The 21132-nt window shown below is 38.6% G+C and overlaps 1 protein-coding gene across 4 annotated transcripts in view; it reads left to right on the top strand.

Annotated features, from left to right (window-relative positions):
- VPS13C (vacuolar protein sorting 13 homolog C) overlaps window positions 1-21132 on the top strand; it is a 77284-nt gene that overhangs the window by 30124 nt on the left and 26028 nt on the right. For all 4 annotated transcript variants that reach the window (XR_011681497.1, XM_071442016.1, XM_071442018.1 and 1 more), the window contains 24 exons: window positions 664-772; window positions 1217-1350; window positions 1649-1805; window positions 2480-2559; window positions 3353-3412; window positions 4474-4639; window positions 5645-5761; window positions 6293-6396; window positions 6812-6979; window positions 7411-7715; window positions 8117-8261; window positions 9382-9538; window positions 10372-10502; window positions 11446-11615; window positions 12166-12404; window positions 12621-12850; window positions 13586-13678; window positions 14180-14545; window positions 15677-15766; window positions 16180-16335; window positions 17330-17594; window positions 19023-19180; window positions 20071-20192; window positions 20431-20725. Coding sequence is in view for 3 of the 4 variants with exons in the window: in XM_071442016.1 (XP_071298117.1) it covers window positions 664-772; window positions 1217-1350; window positions 1649-1805; window positions 2480-2559; window positions 3353-3412; window positions 4474-4639; window positions 5645-5761; window positions 6293-6396; window positions 6812-6979; window positions 7411-7715; window positions 8117-8261; window positions 9382-9538; window positions 10372-10502; window positions 11446-11615; window positions 12166-12404; window positions 12621-12850; window positions 13586-13678; window positions 14180-14545; window positions 15677-15766; window positions 16180-16335; window positions 17330-17594; window positions 19023-19180; window positions 20071-20192; window positions 20431-20725 (4017 nt within the window). In the remaining variant the exon portion in view is untranslated. The remainder of the gene's footprint in view (window positions 1-663; window positions 773-1216; window positions 1351-1648; window positions 1806-2479; window positions 2560-3352; window positions 3413-4473; window positions 4640-5644; window positions 5762-6292; window positions 6397-6811; window positions 6980-7410; window positions 7716-8116; window positions 8262-9381; window positions 9539-10371; window positions 10503-11445; window positions 11616-12165; window positions 12405-12620; window positions 12851-13585; window positions 13679-14179; window positions 14546-15676; window positions 15767-16179; window positions 16336-17329; window positions 17595-19022; window positions 19181-20070; window positions 20193-20430; window positions 20726-21132) is intronic.

Here is a 21132-nt window from a genome sequence, read left to right on the forward strand (position 1 = left end):
TTACCCTGAGAGCAACCCTGATGTTATTTCTGGGCACAAAGTGGCAACAAGCTGCTAATTTTTAATAGGTGTGGAGTGGATTTCAGCAAAGAAATAGGATTTAACCCCACCTAGATGAATGCAGTAGTTTGAGAAGATCACAGAAATGGTTTTGTGACCAGTTCCCTGAGCAAGAATTCTTTGAAGTGTTTTGGTTTTTTTTTCTTTACAAATGGGATCTTCTTGAGAGGAGTTTAAATGAATGCAAACATTTGCTTTAGTAACTCCAGCTTCCTACCTTCCCATCATCCTTGAGTGGGATACTTGTTTGTTGTGGCATTTTATGTACAGTGAAAGAAAGTACCAGGGACATCTTGGGTGAAACTGAAATTAAAGTATCATGGAGGAGCATGTCATTGACAGGAATGTACTAAAAGGATAGGTACATTAAATGCTGCAATGTATATTGATACAGCACTGGAGGTCAAAACCTTTAATCTCCTCAGACCTTTACAATCAGTGGTTGAAAGAATTTAATTTTCTTATTGAAGGGATGATTCTGCTGGCAAAATAGCTGTAAATAAGCTCTCTTCTTGCCAGGAAACATTGTTCTGCTTTGTTAGCAGGTGATAAGTTCAAGGAACAATGTGTTTCTCCTGAGAATTGTGATCTGCAACTTTTTAGGTTGTGTTAAGTCAAGAGGACTTGAATGTCTGTCTCAAAGTGTTGACGGAAAACCTGGGTGAAGCAGAAGAAACTCAAAAGGATGCAAAATCAGTGCTGCCAAAGGAAGGTCAGAGATGGAATTTATTGTGAATACTAAGTGTGTTTGCTTTCAGGAGTAAGGAAAAGCATTTATTTTCTGGAAAGGAAGTTTAGATCTGAGAGTATGGTAATAAGCTGAGTCTAACTGATAAACTCTTTAATTTTGCAAGGACAGTGTTCATACTCTGATACTTAAAAAAATTGGAAACATTACAAGACAAAATTTGGTAATTGTGTTGGCTAAGTTGTCAAGGAACTAGCAAGTTATTGAGATGTCAGAGTCATCCTATTGCCAGAACATGTTTCTATTTCCCCTTCATGCTCTGAAGTTAAAGGCTCTGCTTATGGAAATATTGCTAGTTTATCTAAGGTGAATGTAATCCATCTAAATGGATAAAAGAATTGGATGTGTTTCTTGAGCTAAACAAATGATGGCAGTTTCAAAAGTTAAGCAATATATTGAATGTTCCAGGTAAAATGAAAGAACTGGAGAGATCAGTTTTGACACAGGATAAGAGTGTTTCAGAAGGAATGCTGTCTGAAAAGAGAAAAACAACATCAAATGAAGATGTAATCAATATGCTACTTAATTTTGAAATCAAAGAGGTATGTATCCATCTGTACAACTTACTCAGTCTGAGCCCTGTTCTCATCTGTTTCTTAGAAGTAGTGGGCTGTAAAGTCCTTTTTAGCAGTTTGACTTGGCAACTAAAAGAAACCAAACAAGAGGAAGAGAGCAGGGGCCAGGGGAAATCTTCAGCAAATTGGTCTTATAGGGTCTATTTATAAAAATGCAAAATGTTTAGATTAATCTTATGTTTCACATTTAGCCTGTTTATAACTGCCTGCTGTGTCTGAACAGCTTCACTGAAATACTGAACTTATTTTCCTTTCTATATTCAAGGTTGTAATAACCTTGATGAAGCAGGTTCAGAAGGAGAGATATCCATTACATATTCTGACTGTGCTACAGCTTGGGACCAAAACCAAAATTAGAAATCATGAATTGGCTGCAGCAGCATATCTGAAGAAAATCACAATGAGATGCACTGAAATACATGGTGAGTCTTCTAGGGAACTGATACAATCAGTTGAGTGCATGCAACTGGATTTACAGCCAGAGGATAACATATAGCAACCAATACTGAGGGGAAGGGAAAGGGTAATTTAGATGGAATTCATCTCTTTTACCTGCTACCAAGTTTGACTGCCATTGCTAGAGTTAGAGTTCATGTATTTGAGTGAGCGGAACACTCTGAGCAGGAATGTTCCTGAGAAGTATTCCAACTGTTCAGTGGGTTTTGATGGGCTTCTGATTCTGTGCTTTATGAGCAGTGCTGGCAGCACTGGAAATGCTTCTTTGGTTGGTCAGGTCACAATTCAAAGTGACAGCGAAGTGATAACTGAAATAGCCATTTATCCAAAGGAGAAAAGTAAGGTTTTGAGTATGAAAACATGAAGGTAGGAATGCAAAGAAGTTTCAATTTTAAGTCTTGCTTCAAGAGCAAGATAAGTTAATTTTTACTAGTTTAATTTAGAATGAAGTGAATGTAGCATTTCACAAAATAATGCTTCATGTCTAGCTTCTCAGTGAAAATAGCTGTTTACTTTCACTATTTCAGCAAGAAGAATATTTAATTAGTATGGAATAGAGAATTAGCATGGAGTCATTGCACATAGGTGGAGTAAAGCTTGTGAGTGGAAACACTTTACATTTTTATTTCTTTGTTTGCAGACTCAAAAGGAGATCCTCTTTGCATTCTTAATTCCTCAAGTGAGACAGATGAACATCTTTTGAAAATGGAATATATTAAGGTTTCAATACATTTTCAGTAAAATTACAGGGGGAGGAAAGTAAGGCTTCCATACTTAGCCTGTAGATTTGTGTCTAAAACTTACCCAGGCCTTTTCCCAAATACCTGTTTTTCAGTTGAACATTTCATTTCATTCTCCACTGCTTCCATTTAGCTTTTATAAGTCAATGCTGTTACTGAAATCACTGGCAAGACAAATGTTTGTGTTCTGTGTGTACAGCACAAATGAGCACCTGTGTGAAAGTGAGCAGGTGTGGTGGTCTTTGCCTGTGCAAGTGAAGAGTGACCCCACAGGTGATAAAAGTGCCATTTGGAGAGTGACATGTTGGTAGCTTAAAAAAGCCTTTGGAAATGGCATGAACACTTGGGGATCTGCTAGGTTGTAGAGCCAGTGGGCTCCTCAGTACTCCTATCTGGACTGGCATCATTTACAGAGTGAAAAATAGATTCATTTGTACTGGCAAAGGGTTAAGCATTAATTGATCCAGTTTAAATAGATTCTAGATGAGACAAAGTTTTGTAACTGGCCAGTTGAATTTTCACAAAATATGTGCTGTGAAATGTCTCTGAGCAGAGCATTGTGAGTAAACCAGTCTGGTTATCTTGCTTGGGCATTATTTGAAGAACTTGTCTGTTCAGGCTTCATCACTTTCCTTTGTTTTCTTTTGCAATTGGAATAAACCTTGTGTGTAGGCTAAATTCAAGCAATTCAGTTAATAAAATGATTGATAATTAATTATTGGCTAATTCAATAGAGACTGACTGTGTCCCTTTTCTTTTGTTTTTCCTTTTAGGCTGATCCTGATGGACCAGACTTTGTTACTGCTTACCAAAACACCAAGCAAAACATCAATGTAAGTTCTGGATGTACTTAATTTGGTTTTTTAAGCTTTCTGAATCATAGCAGCTACTGTTAGTTACTCCCTTTTTTCTTCTCATTGAAGAGGAACAAAAAGGGAACAAAACCAACCCAAAACCAAAGCCCTGACTCTCATCATTAAAACCTACTGCTTTATATTTAATTACTTCAAAAACAAATCCAGGTAGAAAAAAAAGATTTATTTATTTACTGAAGTATTGTTTGTAATAATTCATTTAAACTAAAAACTATACATTTTTTGCTAGTTAGAAAAATGTCCTTATGAATTTTAACTGAGGCCTTTAACATATGCTTTGTTTCTGGAGTGATCCACTTGGCAGAGAGATAAACCAGGGCCTTGTGTTTCTGAGCTTGTAACAGTAACAGTGAAATTGAGATGTGAGCTGGAGTGTCCAGGCAGCATTCTCAGGGGTCTGGAGTGCAATTAGTCCTTTTAGTTCTCCTGAAAGCTGCTATTCATCAGTGCTTTTCCATGGCTTCAGTGACTTCTGCAGTAAGCATGTCATTGTGCTTTTAAAATGTTTCCTTTAAACCAGTAGTGGTGGGTCAAGCAGCTTCTCAAGGGCCTTGTGAGGAATAAGTGACTGATGCTGGGTTTCACTCAGTACCACTGGCAGGAGGGGTTGCTGCTCACACACTCCCTGCTCTGATTGCAAATTTTGGATCTTAGTGGGGTTTTTGTTGTTGTTGTACCATAGCTCCTAAAACATCTTCACACGTGGTTCTGAAGTTGTCAATCAAAGGGCTGAATGCAGAGCAATGAAAGGAAATGCAGCAGAACTCAAGAGAATGTCCTCAAAAGGCACAGCCACGTGAGGCATCAGCTTTTAGATTGGCACAGTTCCTCTGTAGCTGCTGTGAGCTTCCCTTCCACTGCTCCTCATCTGTTCTGGAGCTTGTGAAGTTGAAGTGGATGGAGATAGAAGAGTCAAATACTTGTGAAATTGAGCAAGAGGCTTTTTTCCTTAGTTGACAGCAGCTCTGAGAGTATAAATTGCTACTAAATATAACTTTATCTCCTTGCCTTCCTTTTAGGTCATCTTTTCCTGTTTGGATATTGTACTTCACACAGAGGCTTTGCTTTCCATCATGAGTTTCCTCACCTTCAGTGTTCCATCAGGTGCTCTTCCCAGTACTGAGAAATCATCAGAGCACAAGCCTCCAATGAAAGAACAGGAAAAAGGAAGCACTCTTAGACCAGGTATTGTCATATTGCACAGGCTGTGCTTCTGTTGTTTAACAGCACCTCACCTTCAGTTTCACAGGATATTATTTCCAATTACAGCATTGCAGTCTATTTGGTGGAAAACAAACATGCACAACTGTAAATGGGGAGAAAATAATCTTATTAAAAAAAACTCCAGCTGACATTTTTCCTGTTGCTTAATTTTACAAATTCTCCTTACTCAATATAACTTTTCCCTGGGTGGTGGTCTGATTTTCATAATGAAAGTTGAATAAATGATGTTGCAGTGTGCAGCCTTTCCAAAGGTTTAGTGTCACAACCATGTAGCTTTGCAATCTGAGAGCTCTAAAGAGTGCTTCCATTGCTGAAAGTAAATCCTGCTCTGGGGAGGCAAAGAGGAGTTCTGAACTGAAGGGTGGTGTGTTTAGTTAAAGTATGGATCTTGTAACCTTGAAATAGAAAGAGTTTTTGCATGGCAGCTCCTGAATATTTGTCAGGTCCTGTGTTGTTGATTCTTGTGCTTGTAGTGGTGTTTGTGAAATTCAAGGTTTTCTAATCCTAAAACTATTGGGATTGAGTCCAGTGGCTGTTCCATTTTCTGTTTGTGCAGTGTTGCTGCAGTTAATATGCCTAAATTGGCTTTACTACTTGACACAGAGAGGAGCACTTCTCATGTGATGAGACAGTGTTATAATAAAATATAAAAATATAAAATATAAAAATATAAAATAGTGTATACTGCATTCAGCAACTAATGCATGAAAAGTAGGTGTTAATGAGGAAAAAAGAAATCTTGATGGCTCTTTGACTGTGATGGTTGGTGACAGTTTGTGTGCCTGAAGGAAACTCTTAATAAATGACTTATTTCACATTTTGACTAAGGATTATCATCTATTTTAGGGAATGACTGTTGCTTTTGAATAGTTCATATATTTACAGACCTACTAGTCTAATATTTGTTTTAAACAGTGAGCTTGTAATATGTGAACTCCTTGTATGTCTCTTGTGTTTCCTGTGCAGTGCCTGGTGATGCAGCCCATGAGGATGTCTCTGAATTAAAGCTCACTGCAAAGCTAAATGCTTTCAGTATTACAGTGTGTGATCAGAGCTCTACAATTGCAGACATTAGGGTACAAGGTGAGGTGGTTTTTATTGAAATACTAGATCAAACTGGCTGTAGCCAGAAATAGGCTGTTTCCCTCCCTTCACTTCTAAAGGCCAGTGTGTGCACTGCAGGTGTCTCTAACATGTGTTAAAATATATTTTGATTGTATGAAATGATCTGCAAGGAAAAAAATGTTTAACTCAGAAAACAAAGACGATTTCTAAGTGGAGTAAAATTAAAAGAAGTGAAGGCACTATGTTTTAGATAACACAGATTTCCATTTTTTAATAGCTGGGTCCTAGATATTGTTGGGGAATTGTCCTCTGCTTTTACAATCAATTTGTGTTGGCAACTTTGTCATGTGCAGCAAGGCCCTGACTTCTCTCTCAGGCTTAGCAATCATGGTTACATAGCAGAAGGGTGGATTCTAAGCTGTTATTATTCTTTATATTCAGTAGTAAATAATTCTGGGGGTTTGATTGTTTGTTTGTTCTTTAGCAGAAATGTTTTCTTAGAAATTTGTTGAACTGCATTTATTTCCTTCCTTCTTTTGTTTCATTCAGGAATGGATGCATCTGTGGCTATGAAGCCTAAAGAGATTAAAGTGTTCTCCAGACTTGAGGACATTGTAATTACAAATGTTGATCCAAAAACAATCCATAAAAAGGTAATGTGTTGAGCAGATTGTAAACAGCTGATGAGACCCAGTTTTTCAAGTGATTTAGTGACAGCACTGTAGTTTAATTTGCTGTGTAACAGAATGCAGTGTACAATGTAATACTAAGCAAAATGTATTGATTAATTTCCTTCCCCTCAGAGAATCAAAACATTCTTCCATTTAATGTTCTTTTTAGTTATGTTTGTACTGGTGTGTTTAATTCTGAGGAGCAGGGGTTAATATAAAATGGGCTATAGATAATCAAGTGAGAGGAGGCATGTACTATAAAATAGGGGATTCTGTTTCCTTTTGTGCCTACCATGTGTCCAAGTACTGCTGCTAAGTTGCTGTGGGTCTTTCTGGGGGAATATTTGTTGTTTCATAAATACCTGGTAGTATTAACTATGTGGCCTTAATCTTCCAGGCTGTCTCCATCATGGGAGATGAAGTGTTTAGATTTCACATGTCACTTTATCCAGATGCCACTGCAGGGGAGGCCTATGCTGATATGTCAAGGGTGGATGGTAAAATGTCTCTCAAAGTGGGCTGCATCCAAATAATTTATCTGCATAAGTTCTTCATGTCTCTCTTGGTAAGACATCAGTTTAAGTTCTTTTAGTGACATTGAAAGTTCTTTTTAATGAGATAAATTGCAATCAGCTCCTTTTGCCCTGTGCCTGGTGGTGAGCTGATGTGCAAGCACATAGAAGGATTTTGCATTAGAGTTCCCAGTTAAGATGCACAGCTTTACAGAAGATTGCCAAGGAGAATGATGACAGGAGAAGTAATGGGTGGAGCTGATGCCTTTAACAATATCTTAAAAATTACACAGTTAAATAACTCTGCTTAGTCATGATTTTAATGTTTTTCTCTTTAGAAACAAGTGTGGTTGAATTAGCAATTTCATATTTAAATGACATTTGATATTTTTTCTTAAATTTACATTTTGCCTCGAGCTTGCCTTTTTTTGAGAAGCTTATTTGTTTTCATGGAACTTTTCCTTTTTTCCCTCCCTGTGAATAGAACTTCCTAAACAATTTCCAAGCAGCACAAGAAGCCCTGACTGCAGTCACTGTGCAGGCAGCAGAAATGGCTGCTTCCAGCATGAAGGACTTTGCCAAAAAGAGCTTCCGTCTCCTGATGGATGTCAACTTGAAAGCTCCAGTCATAGTTGTCCCTGAATCTTCAGCTTCATCAAATGCCTTGGTAGCTGATCTTGGCTTAATCAGAGTTCAGAATGAATTCCAGCTGGTGTCCTCAGATGAATCTCCTCTTCCTCCAGTCATTGACAACATGGATGTGCAGCTGACTCACTTGAAGTTATCAAGGTAAATACAGAGCTTTTCCCTGAGTTGAAGTGTCTGTGTAAAGGAAAAGTGTCCATGTTCTGTATGCAGCATTCTTCTCTATTTGAACATGGAAGGCAATGAGAACATACTAAAACTGAGCAGCAAACCTTGCCAAGCTAAGTTTAGGAGTGACTAAACTAAACTAAAAAGTTTAGCTTTTAGATAGAGTCACAGGTCTGCAATCTCTAAAGCTTCCTGGAAAGAAAGCAATGATAGCACGGTAACTTGAGTTGATCTGGAGTGCATGCAGAGGTGTAAGTGCCTATGAGTTTATTCTTGAATTAATTATGCCTATAATTTTGCTAGATTAATATGATATTATTTGGTCTTCTGCAACTAGTCAACATTTTCCCTCTGTTACTTCCATTGTCTTTTTTTAGATGCATTCTATCCACAGATTCACAACCAGATTCTGAAATTCTACGTCCTGTGAGTTTGACTTTACTGGTACAGAGAAATTTAGCAGCAGCATGGTATCATAAATGCCCAACAATTGCTATCAAAGGAGACCTAAAACCAATGCAGGTAATATCATGAGTAATTAAAACTATATCAAAAGTTAGACAGATTCTCAGAATGCTCCTCAGTCTAGTTAAGGATCTTTTAAACTCATTTCAGTTCGTGTCCTTTGCAGCATGATGAAAGACTTCCAGCTGGATCATCCAGTTTATAGATTTATTAAAGTTTTGATACTGTATAATGAATAGTTTTGGTGTAGCTGCATGCAAATGGAATAAAATGTGGTTTTATTTTTCTGGAGGTCTATTGGAGCTATCCATGGACTCAACAGGCAGTAAAATCATTGAGGTTATTTGCTGAGTTACCATCTAAAACCAAAACCTGACAATTCAAATTATTTCATCTGTAACATTCAGGTTATTTGAATGCTTTAATAGATGTATTAGGAATGAAAAGGTTATCTCTAATACACAACAATTTAAAATTATCTTTGCAGAAGGAGGACTCTAGTTTTCTTTTCCTGCATTAACCATGTGGATTTTAATGGGTAAAACTAAACTGGGGCACCTTTTCCTTGTTCCTGAGCCTTTTTACTTGTTCATTCCTGTCTCTGTGCTGTGGCCAATTGTCACCCTGGTGAAGCACAGAGAAATAAGAGATTTAAAGGAGTACCAGCAAAATGAATCAAATGTAGGAAAAATATTCTTACACTGTGTACTATGGGCTAAGTGACTGCATCTTGTCACTTAGCACTGCTTGCTGTTCTGTGATGTGACTGGATACTTATTCATTAAATCTTTGAAGGCTTACTGAATGGCAATTACTTTAGTGTATACAATGCAGATCTTGGCTTTAATGTTTTCTGGTCATGTTTTGGAGTTACTGAATTTTTGAGAAGTGCTTATGTTTATCAATTGCCTGTGTTTTTAATAGGCAAAGATGCTTTACAAATCTAGAAAGTATTTATCATGTGGACTGTTATTTCTTCTTGTAACTCTTGTTTATAACAAGTAAAAAAGGATACAGGAGAAATGGGCAAATAATTTTGGTTATTTTGGCCAGGATAGTTGTGACTGTCCTGTTTGTTTCTGCTGGAAGCAGCCCATTGTTTCTCCCCAATGCTTGCATACTGTCTTGGAAGAAATGTTGTCACCAAAACTGAACTTGTGGCTTTATCACTTTACAGATTGCACTCAGTGAAGGTGATCTAACTGTTATCATGAAAATTTTACTTGAAAACCTTGGAGGGGCTTCTTCCCAGCCACATACTGTGCAAGAGAATATTGAGGATATACAGATACCTAAAAAAGGGAAAGCTCCACATGAATCAGGTGGCTCTGAGGGTATGTTCAGTTCAAAGGCTGAATATGTGTAGGCAGAGGGCTGTTTGCAAATTCAAATATCATTTTTTTCTGAAGCATTACAATTTGTTTTAACTGTTACAAATATATTGTATGCATGAAAAGTTACAAATAAGAATGTGTGCACTTCCATGGAGTGTGAGCTCCTGATGGTCAGAAGTTTTTGTGGTGTGTTTTTTGGGATTCATTTCTCATATGAGGGTATTCTTCAGTTTATGTCAATCACTCTTCTGACTGCATGTGGTTAAAAAAGAAAAAGCCAAGTCATCTACCCCAGAATGTTAATGCACAATTATAACAATCAAGGAAGATATAGGCATTCAAATAGTGTGTCAGTGTAAACAGTGCATGTCTCTGGATGAAACAGAGTTAACACTTTGCCAAAATCTATTTCTTCCCCAAACTTAACATTTTCACTGTCAAAAAATTGCTGTTTAGGCAATAGTTGAATTGCTCTACTGTGAATAGGACCTGGAAGGAAGGGTAGTGCAGACTCCTTGAGCAGACTTGGTACTTTGTATTGTTCTTCATTGAAGTGAACAAAGAACTTCAGTAAACTAATGACAGCTTCTTTTAAGGTTCTGATCCACTCTGTGCTAGATAATTTTAGTACACATTGGATAGAACAAAATTAAAAATGTGAATTATTTTGAGTAGTTTTCTGAATTTGTGATTTTCTGATCTTAATTTAGAAAACCCCAAACACCAAACGAACAAACCAAAAAAAAAACCAAAATAGCCAACAACAAAAAACCTCAAAACCAGCAAGCCCAGTGGTCAGAAGAAATGTAAAAATATCTTCTTTTCACTGACAGGTACCCTTGTTGATTCTGGACAAAAATGTGTTTCTGCAGTTCAGTCTCCTGTGGAGTGTTCTACATTGCTCAAATTTGACTTCAATTTTGAGTCCCTTTCTGTAACTCTCTACAACAGTGCCACAACTCAGGTTTGTGACCAAGCTTTTACCACACAGGTGGGGTGGGAAGCCAGGGCTTCTCACATGGACAGAACTCAGGTCAGAAAAATGAAGTTATATCAGCTGCACTGGCTTTGTAATGCTTTCCTAATGGAGCCTTGAGCTTTCCTGGGCAGGCAGTGTCCTTAAGAGGAAGAAGGTGTGTGCATTTCTGAAAGTCATACTAAAAATACTATTAAACCACCAAAACCACCCAGCATTTGATTTGGCCATTCAAACTTTGATTCCAGTTAGCCAAAATAAAAATGAATATTTGAAAAGCAGGAATTGTTAGTTCAGGCAGTGCTAGTTCTATGCATGGTGCCTCTAGAGTTAGTAAGCAGATCCAAGCTGTATATTGCCCATAATTTCCTCTTGCATATCCCTGGGTATGAGCAATCATGTGCATCCTCTCTCTGCTGAAGACAGAAGAGAAAGATGTGGAATGTTGTCTTGTTTTTATGACTTAATCAAGTCTGCTTTGTGTAGATGTGAAGATGCTTGCTTTATCCATCTTTGTGTATAGTGAATGTTATTATGTATGATTTTCAAGATGTTCTTGTGCAGTGAGCCTCACAGGGAAGAAGGACACTGTAATGGGATATTATTTTAATTTCACTGTCATCTAATTCCCACTTATTGCTGAGGTGCTCTTGCAGATGAGTTAGAGTGATGAGAGTGGAGGGATGCTTTGGGTTCAAATAGAATATCCTTCAGTGAAGCATTCTGAGCCACTGCTGCCAGTGTGCTGCAGAAACAACTTCACTGCAGCCCAGCAGGATTTTTGTTTTCCCAGTGAATTTCCTGAACTCATTTGTATGAGTGGAGCACTGATGACAGCAACAGGCTATTCAGATCCCTCAGTTGCTGGCTGATGATGCACATGGCTGGCAGCAAGGGAAATGTGTCACTGCTTTGTTCTGTCCTCCTGCAGGAGTCCCTGCTGCCAGTGCACAGTGACAAACTGCGCCTCGGGGAGCTCCGGCTGCACCTCATGGCATCTGCGGGGGAGATGTTCTCAGATGGCTCCATGGACATCACTCTTAAACTCAAGGCATGTACCTTGGATGATCTCAGAGAAGGGATTCAGAATGTCACTGCAAGGTGGGTTTGAATGCATCAGAAATGAAACCACTCCAGCTTATGAGGAAGGCTTCTTCCTTGTTCTGTACTTTGCTTCACGTGGAATTGATCAAACTCAGTAGTGCTGTCAGCTGTGGCCTGTAGTACTGTGTGCTTAAGCAATGAACAGTTTTAATAATGTTCAAGAAGTTTCTACTCTTTTATGTTGATTTCTCAAGTTATCTAAACCAAAAAGAGATCTTAGAGGCTGGCATATTACAGTAAACTGTAGAACAGCTGAATAGAGGACACCCAGACTCAATGAGAGTTGTGTGCACTGAAACTTCAGTGGGATTGTCATGTGCTGCATGCATACTTTCAAAAGGGTAGCACACTAGTCTTGAATTGAAATTACTCTTCTGCTAGAAAAGCCTCTACCCTTTTATTTCTAGAAGAAACACAGCTTGCTTATATAGTAATTCTTCTTTATAAAGGGCATGGGGAGAAAAAATGGCAGTACTTATGCATCTTTGTTTTCCTAGATCTATGTGTTATGGTGTTTGAGATGTTTCTTATTGAACTTGTTTTCCAGAATGATAGACAAGAAGGATGACACAAATGACACTTCTATGATTGATATAAGATATAAGCAGGATAAAAATGGAACTGAAGTTGTTGCTGTCCTTGACAAGCTGTACATATGTGCTAGCATGGAATTTTTGTTGACAGTAGCACATTTTTTCATTAAGTCAATGCCAGTATCTTCAGCTGAAGGATCTGCACAATTCCAATTAAAGCAAGTTGCTGCTGGGAAATCCAAGGCAGATACAGGTCTGTAAAACCAGTTTCTATGCTCCTCCATTTCCCTCCTTTGCAGATTTCATTCTGAAAATTACTCATCCAAAAGTTTTCAACATGCTGTCTTGGCATCAGACTTAAGAAATTAGTTTATTCTTCAGGATGTGTAGATTGGCCACTGACAGAGTAGATAGCTTTCCTCTTTCTGGTTTTTATATTCAGGGTGGTTTTTTAAACTTGTTTCCACAGAGATATCTGTACGGCAAAACATGGCAGTAAAAGCTGTGATTATGGATCCTGAAATTGTATTTGTTGCTAATTTGACCAGTGCTGATGCTCCTGCCTTAAAAGTTTCCTTCCAATGTGACTTTTCTCTGACATCAGACAAGCTTGCACAAAGGATGACTGCTCAAGTCATGGCCTTCAAAGTGTTGGCCTGTGCTTTTCTCAAAGAAAAACAAGGCAAGAATGTTACTACGGTAAGGAACCAGTGTTTCATGATGCAAAAAGCAATTAGAGAGGGTGGCAGGCATGTCCCCTAGCTGGCATATCTATAGCACTCAAAACTCAGTTTTCATATCAGTGACTATTCAGAAGAGAGGAGGGGCCTGTGCCATTTAATCTTTTATCAGTAGGTGCAGGACTTGAGCACTTGGAGTTCTGTCTAAAACCTGTGCTGTGCATTTGTAAATGACATTCAAAGTTTCTTAGTGAGGAAACTGCATGAGGGGTTTAGAAGGCCAGGACCTTTTGCAGTGCTTTTCACTGCCTGTTGGTTTCCTTGCTGCACTGGAGCCCTGAGCAGCATTTGGTCTGGAGCTTGATGGGCACATTCCTGCCAAGGGAGCCTCAAAGGCAGCCTGTGTGCTGCATCTCACATGTGCTTATCTTCCCTTGTGCATTTAGGGGTTTTAAGGATTCAGGGTTTTTTTTTTCCCTATTTTATCACTGTGTTGGGCTTTTGTTTTGTCTGCTTTTTAAGCATTATGTCAGAAGCTTTTATTTCACTGCCTTTTAATCTTCCAGTACAAAGTGGTGCTTGTGCAAATTGGGATGTGGGATTGCTGCACTATATGGAATATTTTTACTCTGAAACATGTTGTAGATTCATGGGATCAGTGCCCCTTTGGCCTATGGAGTGAAAAAAATACAAAACCTTATAAAAAGGTTGGATTTAAGGAGTCACTTTAATAATCAGATTGTTTTTCACTCAGGTGTTACGGCCATGCTCTTTGGTCATGGAAAATATGGTGCACACTTCAGGGTTACACACTGTGGCAGTAACAATAGATGAACTAACTATTAAGGTAAGATTATTAAAATTGTCTTTGGAAGAACAGCTATATTTCTCAAACTGTAGCTTGTTTTTTGTTGTTGTGTAGGGTTTAAAAAATTATTTTAAAATTATTATTATTATTAAAATTTTATTTTGTTTGCATGTTGTTATTTACATTTTTTATTTCCCCATGAGTTTAATTCCAGAAATTGCATTTTAAAACTGTGTTGGAAGAAGTCATTGTGTGTTTGTCATTTTGACAGTCCCTTGACTAGAAAGGAATAAGTTAAATACTTCAGATTCTAGGGTTCCTCCTACCACTTCCCTCCAAAGTCACAAAATAACTCTTCCCCCTGCTGCTGCCACCACTATTTTTGGGACATTTTGCAGAAAAGGAAAACAGGAGGAGGTCCATGAACAGATTCTTTACTTTGGAAATTAAGTTGCATCCCTGAAAAGACTTTTCATGTTTGCTATTTCTGTTCATCATAGATTTTGTATTTTAATTGAAGACTTTTTTTCCTTTTTCAAGATATCACCAATAATTTTGAATACTGTTGTGACCATTATGGCTGCCCTAAAACCCAAAACAACAGAGGAGGATTCTAGAGGAGCAACAGAAGTTTCTGAGAACTTGTGGCAAGTGAAGCCTGTGGATGAGTGCAATGCTTGGTTTCTTGGTGTTGACATAGCCACAGAAGCAACAGAAACTTTTAGGGACCATGAACAAATTCTGAAGCAAGAGAAATTTGATATTGTAGTGAAATCAGTTCAGATGACCTTGGAATGTGGCCTGGGCCATCGAACTGTCCCTTTATTGTTAGTGGAATCTACATTTTCAGGTGTCATTAAAAACTGGTCTTCACTGATGGAGGTCACTGCTGATACGTCTCTGGAGGTATGTGGGGTCAAAATCTTAGCATTTCAAACACTTCTGCACTGTGCCTGACTTCAAGTAACTTCTTAATATACTTTATATGTGCTGAATTAATAATAGGGTTCAATTGAAATGCTCTCAGGAGTTCTTTAGTCAGGCAAGTAAGCATAGCATGCTTTGTACACCAAGGTGGAAGTCAATAGATTTTAAAGGAAGTTGTAATGTGAAATAATCTAGTCCTGTGTTTCTGCATTATTTTCGCATATTTTGGTTCTGCTGTGTGAACAGTGAGCTTGGCTTACTTGAATAGTCACATTTAACTCTTATTGCCACCCCCCATTTTGTTTGTTTTTCCAGCATTATGTTTATTGGTAAGGTAGAAGTTACACTCTTTGCAAAATGAGATTCCATTCTGAGATGGTAAAAGTCTTCATGGAGACAGCATGTTAAAATGTCATTGCTCTATGCAATGCATTTACTACCCCTTGTCATTTTACCAAATTACCTCTTTTTGATTCTGTTCTTGCATATACAAGTAGCCTTCTTCCATTGCCCTGTGTGCAAATCATGGTGGAGTTTGGATGCTTAATTGTGTACCCCTGGGGGAGGTAACTGTGCTTCCAGGAGGGACAAGCAAAATACTTGAAAGGGAGCATCCAGAACTCCTGAGTCCACAGCTTCTGTTGAGATTTGCAGTGGTGCAAGCAAATTAAAAACTTGGTGTTGGCTCTGAGTTAGAAGAATCATTCCAGTGGACCAGATTCAGACTATAATTGGCTCCAACTAATTTTTATTTCATAGTACTAAAAAGTACTTGTGGCAGTGAAGTTCCTGATCTCAAAATCATTCTCTCAAACCATGTGGGGGCAGATAAGAGACTTGATTGTTAATTGAAAGTGTTAAAAATATATATGGTTTTACCAGGATGCTTGATTGCTCTCAAAGCAAGCCAGGGAATGAACTCTTGAAAAATTGTGTAATTTGTGAAAAATGTATGATATATTACACTTCTGTATATTAATTTTTATGACCATTAGAAGTTAATACTAGACCTCCAGAACATGAAATGAAGATTTGTATTTTCTTATTGTTTTTTTTCATAACAATTGCTTTGTATTTAGATACCCAATTTAATTTTGTTTATTTCTTTAGGTTCATTATTACAATGAAACCTATGCAGTGTGGGAGCCACTTATTGAACGAGTTGAAGGAGGAAGGAAGCAATGGAATTTAAAGCTGGAGGTATGTAAAGATACTTGACATTATGTGAAATGGTTTGAATAGGCTGCTATTTTCAAATTTCTTTAAAGTTTTATGGGGCATTGACCTGTTGAATGCTGTTGCTTGAAGGAGCTATGCAGTTTTACATGAAAAAAAAAATCTTTCTTTAGAGATCTTAAGGTTTATCTATAATGTGAATTACCAGTGCATGGATGCAATGGAGTGTGTAACCATGCAGAGAAGAGAAACAAATTTGCCTCCTGTGTTGGTATAAAATTCCCATGTTTGTTTAAAACATCTGAGATTTAGAAGGCAAGGTAGATGTTACTTTGCTTGCACAATTGTCAGGTGTAAGTCAAGTAGTTCTTTCCTGTTTAAACATAGGAGAAAGTATCCTATAGGTTTGTAATTGTCTAATGGAATTTTTCTTTTAGATGAAGACTAACCCTGTCCAGGAGAGAAGTCTGCTGCCTGGGGATGATTTCATTGTTATTCCTGAGCCACAAACAGCAATTAACATCTCTTCAATGGACACAATGAATATAACAATATCCAAATGTTGTCTTGCTGTTTTCAGTAACCTAGCCAAGGTAATCCCAAAAGGCACAAGGTGCTCAGTTATGTGCTTCCATAGGAAATTCTGAATTATCTTTGTTTTAGGAACTATATTGGCTCCCAGTCAAATGGCTTTTCTGCAGTTCTGACAAATGTTGCCTTGAAGGGCTGAGGAGTTTTACTCAGCTCCTTTAGGCTCAGCAAAAAGGTGGGGTTATCTTTTGAAAGAAGTAGTTTCTGTGTTAGACCAACAAATGTGCCTATGCAGGACTTAAGGAAGTGTCATACGTGCAGGTTAACTGAGCATGAAATGCTTTAACAAACACAGCTGTTTCCTACAATACTCCTTCTGAAATATTAAAACAAAAATTTACTTCCTTTCCATGTTTTCTGTTTAATGGAATACTAAGAAAAGTGTGCATTTTAGGATTGGCCTTTAAACTGCAGGAGTAGAATGTCCTGTGTGTTAAAAATACTTTTTACCCCTATAGTAGGTGTGCTTATGAATGGTCGAGGCTGCTTTTCCCTCCTTTTTTTTCTGGGGTGAGGAAATTTTGGTCACTAAATCGAGCTGTTTTTACAGAATGTGCCATATGACTATTTATTTTTTAAATTCTGAATGAACAGCAGTTCTGTATTGGCAGTCAGTTACTGTGGCTTCTGCATAACCAAACAAAAGTTTGTAAGTACAAGTTGTGATTGAATTTGGAGCTTGTGCTCCATCTCCTTGTGACTTCTGTGTCCCAGATCTTATGTTTCTCTTACAACCTAAGATTTGGAAAAATTCCCCGTGAGGAGAGTGAAGGCCAATTGTAGCATCAACATTTGCTGCAAATCACAGAAGGAAATTAGATTCTCTAGGGGTAACCTGTACTTGCCTGCAATATTGCTATACAAAACATATCCCTGCTGTATGTAATTCCTCCCCTCATTAAAAAGGTGGTTGCTAGGAACTGTCTTTTAAAGCCTTTATAGGTATGTTATTGTGGCTATTTATGTATGACATATTGCACATGTTTTTATTCACAGGCATTTTCAGAAGCAACTGCATCCACCTTTGGCTATTCCTTTAAAGAGACAGCACCTATCATAGTGAAGAATGCCCTGGGTGTTTCTCTCAAAGTGCTTCCTAGCTCCAATTTTCGGATAGTGGGTTCAGTTGAAAAAGAAAATGTGAATGAAATAGAAACTGGTCAGAGCATGGAACTGGAATATTCTGGCCTTGAAGCACCCCAGCGAGGAAGGTTGTCTGCATTGCACCGACAGGAAAGCTCTGTCTTCTCTTTAAATTTAGGTATTGTGCTGAGGAGTGGTGTTTATGACAGGCTGGGCATGGGAAGATGGGAGTTAAATTCAATGTGGTAGAAATTCAGGTCAAGTGTGTTGTGTTGGAATTACCTTTGAATATTGATGCCAATTTAAAAAACACCACAAAACAGGTACTGGGCTTCTTAGAAAGATGGAAAATTCCTCTGCTCCAGTTTTTCAGAAGGTGAAAAGAGTGGTATTTTTTTGTACCCCTTGAGAGAATTGGAAGGCATTCTAGTGGAGTCATTGATAAACCATCTTAGAGGCCCCTGTGACATAGGCCCATGTGTTCCAGCTCCTGTTAAACAGGATTTTAATTTCTCCTATCACTACTTTTATTGGTTTTCTGTAGTTACCCAGCTACTTGAGACCAGTTATGATTCTGTGGTTTTAGCTTTGCCAGGAAATATTCCTAAGAAAACAGGTTACAATAGCCACTAATATGTAATCATCTGAGTTTTTCCCTTTCCATCACATCCCATATGAAGGTACTTGGTGATACAAGGCTTGTTCTGTGTTCATTAACTCAGCCAACAAGTACCTTTAATAGCTGCTTGCAGTATTCCCCATGCTGTGTATAAATCATAATGTAAAGTTGTGGAGTTGAGGAGTATTTGGACCCCAGAACTTTCCTTCAGTGGTACTTGAGTACCATTTAAGCTGCTTTTGCCCGAGGATACTTTGGTCTTGGGATTCTGCTGCTCAGAGTGACCCTGAGATGTGTCACAAAGTCTCTTTTCCCAGCCCAGCAGTGGAAGAAGAGGTCAGGACTCTTCTATTCTCATTCTCAGGGTTGTTTATTGTTTCTTATCTATACAATTCTTTCTCTGGCCTGCTGAGGCCTGTCCAGCAGGTCAGACAGAGGCACACTGGCCACCCTCAGGGCAGTGTTACCTTTTTATACTAAAAACTACGTGTACATTATTTACCAGAACTTCCCAATACCTATCACCTATGGTAAACAGCGAGTTTCCACCTTAAACCAATCCAAAAGTGCCAGCACCAAAGCAGAAGATGGAGGCCAAGAAGAAGAAGGAGAAAGGCTGGACCTGCCCAGATTCCTCCATCTTGCCTCCTGAACCCCCATTCTAAAAACCCCAAAAATCTATTTTTCACCCCATGACAAACTAATTATTATTCTACTTAGACTTTTGGGGCTTGCAGATCCTCATTTAAGGTTGGTAATTTTTTCCATGGGTCGTAATCAAGTCACAGGTCTTGGGCTCTGTGCCAAGGTCTCTGAGCCTCCTGGCAGGGGTTCTGGCAATCCAGGACAGCCAGAGGGATGTCCTGAATTCCAGCACTTTGGTTCTGGTTGTTGCTGAGTTTTGAGTAGCATAAGTACTGTTCAAATAGGAAGTGGTAGTGTGATTTGTGTTGCTAAGAAAGTCTTTTGTCTGTTTTTATGGACCAGAACTTGAGGGATACAAGGAGGCCCTGAGCATTCCTGTGGCCAAGCCAGGCCGCCGCCTGTACAGCGTCAGAGACGGCGCCGACCGCCCGGACTGCGTGGTGGTGCAGATCGATGCCACAGAAGGAAATAAAGTCATTGTTGTGCGCTCCCCTCTGCAGGTAAGAACCAAATAAAGTCATTACTGTGTGCCCTCTGCAGGTAAAACCCAAATAAAGTCATTGTTGTGCGCTCCCCTCTGCAGGTAAGAACCAAATAAAGTCATTACTGTGTGCCCTCTGCAGGTAAAACCCAAATAAAGTCATTGTTGTGCGCTCCCCTCTGCAGGTAAAACCCAAATAAAGTCATTGTTGTGCGCTCCCCTCTGCAGGTAAAACCCAAATAAAGTCATTACTGTGTGCCCTCTGCAGGTAAAACCCAAATAAAGTCATTGTTGTGCGCTCCCCTCTGCAGGTAAAACCCAAATAAAGTCATTACTGCGTGCCCTCTGCAGGTAAAACCCAAATAAAGTCATTGTTGTGCGCTCCCCTCTACAGGTAAAACCCAAATAAAGTCCTTACTGTGCGCTCCCCTCTGCAGGTAAAACCCAAATAAAGTCATTACTGTGTGCCCTCTGCAGGTAAAAACCAGCACAGACACAGCCCCTGGCAGTGCTGCTCTTCCATCAGCCACCTTCCTTTTCTTCCTTAAGGCATTTCTTCAAGATCGTACTTTTCCAAAATGTTGCTTAGAAGCCACTTACTAAGTGTTTTGCTTTGTTTGTTATGTGAATTTTCCTTTGGTTTTCCCTCTCCTGTTTGGCTTTCTAATATCCTCAGCATTGGGATGCTCTGCTATGTGACATTTTAGGCATGTTTTTCAATCCTTGGGACTTAGAGTTTTCTCATATACTTGTGTATTAAGGCACCTCAAGTCTGTTTTCTAGAGTAATTTGGTTAAATCTACTAATGTTGGTTTCCTTGTTGTTACTGATACTTTTTCCTTTAGAAATTTGCATTGTAGCAATTTGTACCATAGAAATGAAATGAAAAATTTCTCATTCTGATTCTAGATCAAGAACCATTTCTCAATTCCATTTGTGATCTACCAGCTGGCTAAAGGCTCCAAGCTGCTGAAGCCAATTGGCATATCCAAGCCAGAAGAAGAGTTTCATGTTCCTTTGCATTCATACAGGTACATTTTCTCTGCCCTGTAGGGCCAGTCTGTGACACTGATGCACAAATGCAGCATTAATTTTGAAACCTTAATTTGCATGTGAAAGTCTTCCTGGCTGGACTAAGACTCCAAAGTGCTGTCTTTGTTAGGTAATTAGTGTGCTGCAGAAGCACTTCAGAATATTAGCATGACTTTAAAATAGGTGAAATGAGGTGTCAGTGCCAAGTTGTGTACAATTCCTGCTGTTTTCTTACAGGTGCCATCTGTATGTCCAACCAACAGGAATATTTGAGGGTCAATACAAGGAGTCTACAACTTACATTGCCTGGAGGGAAGAGCTACACAGGAGCAATGAAGTCAAGTGCTTGTTACAGTGCCCAGCCACTGAGACCAATTTCTTGCCTCTAATAATCAGCTCAACAGCTGTACCTGATGAACTAAATTTTATTTCAAGTTCTGTAGAGGACTTGGATCCTGCCTACATTATCCACTTTTGCCCTACACTGACTGTGAGGAATCTTCTACCATACTCCTTGAGATTTTTACTTGAGGTAAGTTACTTCATGGTTTTGTTTGTAAATCCTTTACTTGCTTTTGAATAAGAATGCATTTACTTACAAGTGAAGGTGAATGCAGTGTGGAAGATGCTGGATGTTGGGTTTTGTATTTTCTATTGTAAATGAATGAGGCAGATAATTCATCCTGGATGTTTTAGGGATTGTTTTAATTTTGTGTGTACCTGACCAGCTCTGCCTTGCTCCTTTAACAGGAATCCTGGGCTGGATTAGTCTTTTTCTTTTACATTCTTCTGAGATTCTATTTGTGTTTTGCAAGGTGTCTTTAGCTTCACAAGAAGAGGTATAAGAGAAAGCACCTGTAATTTCTAGAGCTTTTTTTTCTATATAGAAAATGCAAATTCTCTCCATTCTGACACTGATTCTTTACTGGTGACTATTGT

This window comes from Agelaius tricolor, unplaced genomic scaffold (assembly GCF_023055355.1).
Source record: "Agelaius tricolor isolate 1412-34295 unplaced genomic scaffold, bAgeTri1.0.p SCAF_16, whole genome shotgun sequence".
Classification (NCBI taxonomy): domain Eukaryota; kingdom Metazoa; phylum Chordata; class Aves; order Passeriformes; family Icteridae; genus Agelaius; species Agelaius tricolor.